This window comes from Silene latifolia, chromosome 6 (assembly GCF_048544455.1).
Source record: "Silene latifolia isolate original U9 population chromosome 6, ASM4854445v1, whole genome shotgun sequence".
Classification (NCBI taxonomy): domain Eukaryota; kingdom Viridiplantae; phylum Streptophyta; class Magnoliopsida; order Caryophyllales; family Caryophyllaceae; genus Silene; species Silene latifolia.
Genome location: NC_133531.1, coordinates 17,492,211 through 17,504,787, shown reverse-complemented (window position 1 = coordinate 17,504,787; position 12,577 = coordinate 17,492,211). Strand labels below are relative to the sequence as shown.

At 30.8% G+C, this 12,577-nt stretch overlaps 1 protein-coding gene across 1 annotated transcript; it reads left to right on the top strand.

Moving 5' to 3' along the window:
* Positions 1–5,263: 5,263 nt before the first annotated feature.
* Positions 5,264–6,157, top strand: LOC141587649 (putative F-box protein At5g47300). Its single transcript, XM_074409122.1, has one exon. It carries the CDS (start codon positions 5,264–5,266, stop codon positions 6,155–6,157), a length of 894 nt encoding a protein of 297 aa, XP_074265223.1.
* Positions 6,158–12,577: the final 6,420 nt, after the last annotated feature.

Genomic DNA, 12,577 nt, shown 5'->3' with positions numbered 1-12,577 from the left:
AAAATTTACTAATATTTTTTGATGGAAATCATAATACCGATCATGATTTAAATTATAAAAATGAATTAACAATTTACTCTCATCATTTAAATCGTACAATTTATCCATCTAACTCTTCATTAACCATAGAGATAGTAGTTAAAAGGTCTTATATGTAGTAAATAAAAAGTCTAATAATTTGGATTATAAAGTTACTAATAATATTTTTTAGTGGAAACCATAAGATCATGTACTAAATTACAAAAATAAATTAAGAATTTACTCTCATTATTAAATTTAAATCGTAAAATTTATCCATATAATCTATAAATATTATTAAAAGGTTAGCTTAAAAATGTCACGTAGACAATGACACATGGAATGAAAAAAAGCCACATACAACAATGTGACTTGGCAAATGAATATGATATGGATTATCAATTTATTATTATATTACATTAATTTAATTCACTTATTTCCTTTAAAAATTCATCCATATTCCATTAGCTTTAAACTTAATTAACTAGAAAAAGCTACAATAAAAAAATACGCATTAACTATAAGTTAATAATTTTAAGATATCTATATAATAACGTAAAATCCTAGATTGAGTAGTTAGTAAAATGACACGTGGCACGCAACATTTACATGTTAGATCAATTTTTTATTTTTTATATAAAAAAAAAGTAAAAATATAAAATGAAAAGGCAAAGTAGTAATCAATAGACTAATTATTCATCTTATTTAAACACTTTTATTTACCATGCATTATTCCACTTAATAATCATAATTTAGTGTTAATCTTTTTATATTCTACCGTTATGAAAACATTTCACCGTAAAAAAGAAAATAAATTGATAAAAATTCTAGCACATTCCTAGCAAAAACAAATTAATGAAAAAGTTTGTTTATTTTCACCAAATTGTTTTATTTGATTTATTTTTTCAACAATTCTCATATCTTTACTTTGTGGTGTGTGGGAATCAAATGGACAAGAAATGAAGAGATAAAAGGGAAGTAGAAGAAAAGTGGAGAATTCGACAAGCATTGATATTATATAGTTTGTTTTAGGCATTGTCGATTGTATATAAAGACACATGATATCGTCGACGATTGGATATAATCATCAGCGAATGGTGGTCAAACTTTGGTGAAGGAAATCATCAGCGAATTACTGACGGAAAAAGGCTGTTACTGATGGATTTTGCCCGCCAGTAACCCGCATTTTCGTAGTAATATAACTTGACTAAATTGTAACTTTAGTTTTTTTTAATCTCTTTTCAATAGTGATAGATTGTTTTGCGGATGTTTTTAATATATTCATCATTGTTAATGTGTAATAAATTTATTAAAATTGATATTAACAACTTCTCTATATATTTAAGATAATTAAGTTGGTTAGATGGGCAAATCTATATTTTTCTTACGATTTCAATACTAATAAGATGAGATAGGATACATACATTTGATTTTGTTGTCTTATTGTTGCTTTGATGATAAGATGTCAAAAGTACATCGTATGTATCAATTTGCGATAATCTGTTTATATTAATTTTCTTAGTATAATTACTTACATTTAACGCAAAACAACATAATACTAATGAGTAGAATATCTTTTTCACTTATAATTTTCAATGTGAAAATGAATGTTTTATCTATTTACCCACCTTATTTAAATTATTTTTATTTGATTAAACGTTACAATAGTTAAGAGAAAATAAGTGAAGAATATTTTAAGTCTTAAATATCATCATTATTTCCAAACTAAAAAAAGAGTTATATAAATTATGTTTAATACTACTTATTATTTTTTTAATTAATACGGAGTATCATCATTTTAATAAAGTTGACTAACAAAAATATCAAATTTGACGTTGAACAAAAATGATATCATTTGGTTACAAAAGTAATGAGAATGAGAATAACAAAATAATAGGTTATTGTAAAAAAATACTAAAGAATGACGTAAAATCGTAAACAACTGAATATCAAGCTACTACAAAAAGTAGAAAAAAATTTTACGCCATCAAATTAATGAAAAGTTAAAGCTTAACTCTTACACTTTAACAATAGATTATCTCCTATTGAATAAACCACACCCCATCCTTTCAATTTCCCTATCATAATATTGCAATAGTTAGAACCTTACACAAATGTTTTGTGTGTCTTTTCATCTTTTCTAACTTTTAATTCTTTCATTAATTTCCCATAAATTCAAATTCATCATCCTCTTTAAAAGCCCATTTTTTTACGTTTAAAAAATATGAGTATGTTAGTATGAGATATCGTGGAGGGTTTCATGTGTGAACTTTATTTTTGCTATCTATTCATAGAAACGACTCATTTTCTAACTCAGTAAAACATACCTAAAATATGAACGGCTAAAATAATTATAGAGATAGACCACGAATGAAAAATGGGAAAAATGCATGAACGATCCTTAAACCGAACCCGTGAATTTCACGGGTCACAAAACTAGTTCCTCATTAGTAATAAAGATAGTAGCTAAAAGGTCTTATATGTGGTAAACGAAAAATCCAATATATCTTGGATTATAAAGCTTCACAATTTCTCATATTGTTACTTTTGATTTATTTCAAAACCATCTTAAATATTGTAATTAGCACACTTACGAAAAAAGTGAAAAATAAGGTGTATATGTGCATGTGATTCAAACGTTCATAGTCTTCTTAAAAGTACTCCATATTTCTATCTTTTAAGATTTTAAAATTTTAAACGGTAAATAAGTTGTATAGTTAGTTTTGTAATTAAGATGATGCTTATTTAATTTTAATTTTAATTTTAATTTTAATTTTAATTTTAATTTTAATTTTAATTTTAACTATCTCAATTTGCAGATTATTGATTGTGAGGAGGCTATTAAAAAGTGAAGATTACATGTTTGGATCTAAATGTGAAAAACGAAAACATATTTTTTACTCTTTTAGTTGGCTTACAAAGTATCACCATTCATCATCGGCGAGATTCTCTATTTTACATGTATATTTTTGATAAAAAGTATAGATTTTGAGGAAAAGTTAAATTAATAGTATCCATTTAACTTTCTTAAAAAAAACCTATCAGATATATAACCGCGATCTTGGAGTGCTTTGTTTATCGACCTAACGACGCAGCCGTTTTTACCTTAATTATTTATGACATACATCATAAATATATAAAAATAACAAATTTATAAAAAATTTAAACAAACATTTATAGTTATAAAATTAGCTACATTAAATTGTTGACTACAAAATATTCATGAATAATATTAACATGTTTTAAAATATAGGCGAATTTAACAAAAATAACCCAACCTTTGATAAGTCTTCCAAAAATAACCCGACCTTTTAACGTAAACAATAATAATCCAACCTTTGTATTTTTGTCACATAAATATCCCGAAATCTTAACTAAACAAATTTCTACCAAATATTGATAAATGATATTTGTAAAATAGTTTCATAAATTTTTAAAGTCTATTTTGTGATATCATATATAAAAAAACTCATAACCAAAAAACTTGAAAAATTATAATTTCTTTAGTTTGTCAATGGAAAATTAATTATAAAACAAATATATAATTTTTTTTGAAAAGAAATAACAAATAAGAAAGATTTTAAATTTGTGGAAATAGTTATGAGAGAAATACTTTTGATTTTTTAAACCGTGGATTTGAGAAAACAAACAATTTTTTAACATATCACTTATGCATTTTGGGATTTTGAACGGCAGTATAATATTTTTTCAATTTTTTTTCCATGCTTCAAATTGTTCTTAAATAATTTTTTCATAATTTTATATAATTACTTATGCAAATATATGGTCAATAAGTTAATGGATTGATTAATATATGATTAAATTATTATTTTTCGAAATATAAGTAAAATGCTGGGACATTTCTGTAACACAAAAGCAAACGTTGGATTATTCTTGTTAAAATCAAAAGGTTGGGTTATTTTCGGAATACTTAATAAACGTTGGGTTATTTTTGTTAAATTTGTCTATGGAAATAAAATTCAAATTAAAACTTCTATCTATATTAATATGATCATGAAAAATAATGTAAAAGATAAATATTTACAAATGTTTGGTTTATAGCTTATTCGCGATTAAAAAAATATTTTATATTTTAGTTAGAGATGGACGTCAACAAAAACAAATAAATGGAACAAATAGAACAAGTCCGCGATTTTCGCGGATACAAAACTAGTATAATATAAAAAGGCAAGCCTAAATATTAGCTTTCAACATTCATCTTTAAGACTATTAGAGCATGACACATCGTCATTATTATTTAAAAAAATTGAAAAAATCATAATATTAAAAACTAATTAAATCACAATAAATATTAGTATTTGTTTTTTATTTGTTAAGAAAAAATAAATTTAAAATTAAAGACAATATATCTCATATTAAACACAAATATAATTCTCACCATAATCTTTCAAAATAATGCTAACCATTCAATCTACCTTGAATTATTGTTCACAAATAAAAATATAAAAAAATCTATTTTGAATTTTTTTTAGGTTGAATTAATTACATAGCTAAACAAAATTGAAGACAATAACAATAATCATGAGAAAACACTAATAAAGGTAACAATATTCGTGGCAAAATATTAATAATCCACGGCAAACGTTTAGTAAATTGTAGAAAATATATATTGATAATATATTGACAATATATTATGGTAGTATAAGTATAGATTGATAAAAAAAATTCTTACGAGTACTTTTTGTAAATAGGGCTCAGTGCGACCGCAAATCCGGGATTGTATAACACCACCAACGTGACAATACAGCTAACCCCGTGAATTTATCACGGGTAATAGAACTAGTTTTTTGTTTATATGTCAATAAGAGCAAATAAGGAATCATAATAAATGTGTATAAGGTGGTCGAGTACATTAAAACAATAAAAAAATATTTAAAGCCTGACATATTGTGAGGATCACGAACACACTGAAAAAATAATTTCAATCTCAAAATATTAGTTTTTATGAATATTAATAATGTAATAACAATCTTTTATATTAAATATTTTAAAGCATGCCCGTAAATTTTCACGGATTTAAACCTATGTGTTATGAAAGTGATTCATAGAATCATTGGTAGATGAATCATTGCTGAACGGAACCTAATGGTCTGGTTATAAATAAAAGTTAGTTGCGTAAAAATCAGGTTATCCCTAATGGTCTGGTTATAAATAAAACTTCTGATCATATACCTTCAATCGAAAGTCGAATCCCTCATTTTCTCGAAAAATCAAGCTATTAATAATGACGAACCCCCAAATTTCATCAAGTAGTAACAATCAATTCACCCAAATTTCAGAATTCAAGTTCTTGCCACCCGAAATTTGGTTTCAGATTCTCGCAAAATTGCCAGCAAAAACCCTATTAATATTAAGGTGCGTATGTAAATCTTGGTGCTCTATTATCGATAACCCTGATTTTATTCACATTCATCTTCAAATTTCCCAAACTAATTTTGAGTTTAACAATAGATCGTTAGTAGCCCTGGACAGTTTGGGCCACCGTTTAAATGGTGAGATAGGGTATTCGTTGACACTTCATCATCTCGAAACGCTCCGAGAAACCGATCTGATTTTCAGAATATCTGATTCGTATAGATATCATATTATAGGTAGTTGTAATGGGTTGATTCTTGTGAGTAGAAATCAGGATCCTCCTTTTCACAAGAACAAGGAATTGAGATTGTGGAACCCTTGTATTCGTAAATCATTGGTAATTCCCGCTTGCCCATTTCACCGGTCTTTGCTACTGTATTGTGTTTTTCTGTTTGGGTACGCTGCTATTAGTAAGGATTATAAAATTGTTGCGATTGCATCGGAAAAGAGTGTGGGTGAAGAGCTTAGAAAAATGTATGTTGCAGTTTATACACTCCGTGATCAACAATGGACTGTTAGAAATGATGGGTTGAATATCAGTTTTCCGAATACTATTTGTATGCTTGACCATTTCGTTATTTACAAAGCTTCTGTTTTCTTAAAAGGGGTGGCATATTGGCTTGGGAATATTGATGAAAATCGGAACCATATATTTCATCTTTGTTCGTTTGACTTTGATAAGGAAGAAATCGCCTTTTTGGAACTGCCATCTAGTTGGGACGAAAGTGACTCAGTGAGGCATCTGTTTCTTCTTGGGGATTAACTTGCGATTTTCAGAATTTCTGAAGTAGCTTCCAGCATATGGGTCCTAGATCAGGAGAACAAAGAGGGGTCATGGACTCGAAGGTTCTTGGGGAAATCAAGTCGGAATGGTTATGAAATATTCAGATTGTTTTTATTTAACCAACAGATTTTCTTTTGTGAAAGTGATGGTGGCTTTTTTATTTGTATGAATAAGCATTCTCAAATTTATTAGTAAAAATAATTGTTTCGAATAAAAACACTCAAGTAAGCGTTCCTCGAATCCGGGTCGAGTCAACGCGCTCCTCTCAGACGATGGCACCTCGAACCTATGTTTGCTCTCTCCGCAAAGATTTTTCATGCGTAACAAATAGGGCCTCGGAGGGTTCGCAATAGCTCCTTCTCTGATGCCTTACGGTACTGATGGATAGTTGGGACCTTGGTTGAAGCTAAGGTGTCCGTGCCCTCTCATAATAGCTCGAGTAGTCTTACTTCTAGAGAGAGGAAGTTGTTGGTGAGAAGTATTTTACCATTGATTGGTGAATAATGAGGTATTTATAGGTTTCTATGTGCGCCTCAAATGATGGCTTGGCAAGCATGGTTACCATATTCGCTATGAATACGCCTTACCAATTCGCGATTCGCTTATAGAAAATGTGTTATATGTAGTTTCAGTAATCAATTTGATAGAATTCGCTTTTAACGATTCGTGATTCGTAGGGTACCAAGCGAATCCGTAACCATGTTGGCAAGCGTGTTGACTTGTATGACCCCGTATTGGCTAGTGGGTCAAGTCGGTTGGGCGTGCCCGTTCAATAATATTAATAATAAATGTTATTAATTTTAATAATCATACCAATAATAATTATAACGACGACGACGACGACGACAACAACAACAACAACAACAACAACAACAACAACAACAACAACAACAACAACAACAACAACAACAACAACAACAACAACAACAACAACAACAACAACAACAACAACAACAACAACAACAACAACAACAACAACAACAACAACAACAACAACAACAACAACAACAACAACAACAACAACAACAACAACAACAACAACAACAACAACAACAACAACAACAACAACAACAACAACAACAACAACAACAACAACAACAACAACAACAACAACAACAACAACAACAACAACAACAACAACAACAACAACAACAACAACAACAACAACAACAACAACAACAACAACAACAACAACAACAACAACAACAACAACAACAACAACAACAACAACAACAACAACAACAACAACAACAACAACAACAACAACAACAACAACAACAACAACAACAACAACAACAACAACAACAACAACAACAACAACAATAATAATAATAACTGAAGGAAATGTAGATCCATATACATACTAACATACTCATATATGTTATAAATTAATTGTCATAAAATTAAAACGGATTTTATGCATGCAAACAATATAATAAAATAGAGAAGAAATCATTATTCTTACAATGGTATTTCGGTTCAAATGGGCACAAAAGAGATCTCCTTCTCTTTTGTTCTTGAGCTCTCCAAATGGAAGAACAAGGATTCAAATGTAGAATCCCTCCCAAAAGCATATACCCAAGGAATACATCTTAATAAACCAATACTATTTAGATCTAGTAATAATATTAGTTTTCTCATAAAAATGACACAAAATAAATTGTATTTTGGCTCTTGATAATTTCGGTCAAGAGGTGATAATATTTGTGAGTTTATTTCTCTAGATTTCACAATATTTAGAGAGTATATTAATTTTCTCACACTAGAAAATTCTTATCTTGTATGAATGAATTCATTAGGAAAAAGAAAACTCTTTCTTTTCTTTTCATTTTGGCCGAAATTTTGGCCTTGGGTAGGTTGCCCAATAGCTTTCATCTTTGCTCTTCACAAGATACTAGGCATGCAATCCTACTAGTTAGCTTTTATTATTGTGTCTACCACTAAACAATTAACACAATTTTATTCCACTAACTCCTTATAATTTCGGTACATACAAAATAAAATGGATGGTCCATTTTATTTTGTCATTTGTCAATTGTAACATATGTGACATGTTACTTGACATATGAAATTGTAATGTATTTTTAACATATTAAAAATCAACATACTCATAAAATATGTCATATACAAAATCGACTAGTAATTCGTAATTACATGTACCAAAAAGGTTTCCAAATTATAAACTACAACATTCTGTATTTATAATAATTTATTCATTCCGTTTCAATTGTTTCTTTAAACAATAATTTCATCCAAGTAATAAAATAATTCAATTACTTAGACCGTGTCTTATTTAATCATATTTACAATAAGATACGTAAATTATACTCACAAAATCATCCGTCAATTTTAAGCAATTTAATTAACTCATATCGGTATACGATTAATTAAATAATCAATTAAGACTATTTCCCTATAGGTATGACCTAAGGGGATCAATCGATCACCACCGCCGACGCACGAATGTCAAACTCTAGTCACCAATCATTACCGATATGTGTGGACCAAATTGACAAAAAATATTATATCCCACGTGTATTCTAAAAATGAGATTTAATAATGATATTTAAATCATGTGATCGCACTATTGTTGAGGACACATTTCCCAACAATCTCCCACTTGTCCTCGACAAGTGTGCGTCACCAATTCTCTTGTCCTATTACTATCTCCCACTCAATGCAAGGTGTCTTTCAGGTCGTACTTGCAAGTGATCATATCGAGAGTGGTTTCCTCGATCTGGAGAATAACTGATTGACCGGATTTATCTATCATAGATACCTTCCGAGCGTGGCCACGCATTTCCAGTTCATTACTCCTCGAGTGGCCCTGAGATATTGTTATAACCCTGACAAGGGGGTGGACAATTCCTATCGCACTCATTCCCTTCGACTAGCCATAGCCATCATAACCCAAAATATGCCCATTTGACCCCATTTACGAAGGTTGTAGTAACACAAATCAAAGTTAATCTGAAACTATGCCATCTTAGGTGAATAGTCTTTAGTCAAAAGAATCGACTCATTAGAATACTATAGTAGCTCTCGCCACGACCAGGCTATATAAATTGCCAGAACTCTATAAGCGGTCATAAGGCCCGACAAAGTGTTCCTAACAGTCTGCCTATGTGATCGACTAGTCATCTCACATGACTGTATGGCACTTGAACTTGCCATCAATCACATCACACTCTAGTCACTTCGAGTTGTCACCTCATACAAGTGACTATGGGTGAATACAATGTTAATCCGTGTTCACTTTAACGGGGTTCAATTGTCTCCACAACCCGTTTGGATGTAACAAAGTATAATAAAAGAGTTTTAAAGTAAAACTCGAACTACAAATGCGATTATCACATATGAATAGTCAATGCCTGATTACTATTTCATGTTCTATAATCTAATTTGATCTTGTACGTAGTTGTTCATTTCAATTCAATTGAAATGACATGACTCATCACGTTAAGCCTTTGAGAAGGCTTTGGTTAGTAGGTTTTATCAATTTCTTGTACCTTACTTAACCTCACTACATACTCGTTTTCCTTTGTAATGTATACATTTGCATTACAAAACTTTCTGAGTACGTGTCGAGATCCAATCAAGACATAGGCCCTCTAGCCTAAGAATAGCTCCCACTTTGTTTTCACAAAGGTGTGCGGGACTCATCCTTCTTGCACATCTCATGATCGCAAGTGTACTCAATTTCCGTTATAAATATCTCTCATTATTCTTTATTGCCTAGAACGATTCTAGAAAATCTACTTCTTAATAAACATTGCCACAATGGTATCTTAACCATCCTAATGTGTTTTGATTATGGTTTTGTCGGAAACCATGCGCAATCTCAATTGTCAATTGTCACTTGTGTAACACCCTTACACAATATTGCATCATAAACACTTTGCATCATAGCCTTAATGCTTCTGCAAGCACTTAAGGGTAATCTTTATAGCTTACTTGGTAAAGATTACTTAAATTCGATTTTGAAAACAACTCATCATACTCAAAGCATATGAAGTGTTATACATCATTTCTTTTCAATTGATTCGGCAACGGAAGCAAATGAAATCAATCAAATATGTTTCATTTAATTGAACTAGTCATAAAAGTACCATGTTTGTAAGTTTTCACAAGAAACAAATGCTCATTTTTCCCTCTTCAATTATCACGAGTACGACGGGTTTGCGGCTCGTGAAGCTGTCTTTCTAAAATACAAGTTTATTTCTAGAAGACAGAGTGGGAGAAATTATTCAAGAGCCACAAAGAATGCCACAGAGAATGTTATGTCGCAAGAAACTGCTCTTTCTTGGCTACATGAGACGTTTTGTGTAAGACATTGTTTCTTTTTGAACCTAGGAGGTTAAATTCGTCACTTGTTAAAAATGATGAATTCATGCTATTTTTAATAAAGTAAAGAGCTTATAACTTACAAAAGAAATTGTTTGATTCAAGTTGATTACTTCTGGAAAGTAATCAACAAATGACTTACATAAGAGTGTTTAAGTCGCAACTCAATATAAGGCTTAGAGCCATGAAAATCCAATATAAAAGGCTTGATTAGTTGCAAAGGGTTTTTGCACTAATAAAGAGAAATTTCAAGGTTTGATTGGTTGCAAAGGGTTTTGCACCAGTTGAAATGCTTAAGTCTATTTGGATCTTCTTAGGGATTGTGTTTCATTATTATGAAATACGTAGCAAGTGAATCTAAAACCCGCTTCTTCAAAAGAAGGAATGTATTCAATACATGTCTTAAGTTTTGTAGATTCTTGCAATACTAAGATTATGTGAAACTTAAGAGAGAATCTTAAGTAGGACATCAATGAGTTGGAATCAATGATTTGATCATGTTATAAAACGTTTCTCGATAAGTCGAGAAGTTGTGTTTATACATGGAGTTTAGTGGGAGTTACGGAAGTTTTAATTAGTCCGATATGTGGATGACATATTGATCATTGAGAATGATTTAAGACTTTTGGAGTATTATAATACATCTTGAATATCCGGATTTATGAAGATAAATCCACATGATATTAGCGTCAGTAAGAAGTCTTATGTTGATAAGATTCATGACTAGTTCAATTAAATGGAACATATTTGATTGATTTCATTTGCTTCCGTTGCCGAATCAATTGAAAAGAAATGATGTATAACACTTCATATGCTTTGAGTATGATGTATTGTTTTCAAAATCGAATTTAAGTAATCTTTACCAAGTAAGCTATAAAGATTACCCTTAAGTGCTTGCAGAAGCATTAAGGCTATGATGCAAAGTGTTTATGATGCAATATTGTGTAAGGGTGTTACACAAGTGACAATTGACAATTGAGATTGCGCATGGTTTCCGACAAAACCATAATCAAAACACATTAGGATGGTTAAGATACCATTGTGGCAATGTTTATTAAGAAGTAGATTTTCTAGAATCGTTCTAGGCAATAAAGAACAATGAGAGATATTTATAAGGAAATTGAGTACACTTGCGATCATGAGATGTGCAAGAAGGATGAGTCCCGCACACTGTGAAAACAATGGGGAGCTATTCTTAGGCTAGAGGGCCTATGTCTTGATTGATCTCGACACGTATTCGTAAAGTTTTGTAATGCAAATGTATACATTACAAAGGAAAACGAGTATGTAGTGAGGTTAAGTAAGGTACAAGAAATTGATAAAACCTACTAACCAAAGCCTTCTCAAAGGCTTAACGTGATGAGTCATGTCATTTCAATTGAATTGAAATGAACAACTACGTACAAGATCAAATTAGATTATAGAACATGAAATAGTAATCAGGCATTGACTATTCATATGTGATAATCGCATTTGTCGTTCGAGTTTTACTTTAAAACTCTTTTATTATACTTTGTTACATTCAAACGGGTTGTGGAGACAATTGAACCCCGTTAAAGTGAACACGGATTAGCATTGTATTCACCCATAGTCACTTGTATGAGGTGACGTCTCGAAGTGACTAGAGTGTGATGCGATTGATGGCAAGTTCAAGTGCCATACAGTCATGCGAGATGACTAGTCGATCACATAGGCAGACTGTTAGGAACACTTTGTCGGGCCTTATGACCGCTTATAGAGTTTTGGCAATTTATATAGCCTGGTCGTGGCGAGAGCTACTATAGTATTCTAATGAGTCGATTCTTTTGACTAAAGACTATTCACCTAAGATGGCATAGTTTCAGATTAACTTTGATTTGTGTTACTACAACCTTCGTAAATGGGGTCAAATGGGCATATTTTGGGTTATGATGGCTATGGCTAGTCGAAGGAATGAGTGCGATAGAATTGTCCACCCCTTGTCGTGGTTATAACAATATCTCAGGGCCACTCGAGGAGTAATGAACTCGAAATGCGTGGCCACGCTCGGAAGGTATCTATGATAGATAAATCCGG

Excerpts from the sequence above, each read along its gene's own strand:
- LOC141587649 (XM_074409122.1), top strand. The coding sequence starts at position 5,264 with ATGACGAACCCCCAAATTTCATCAAGTAGTAACAATCAATTCACCCAA.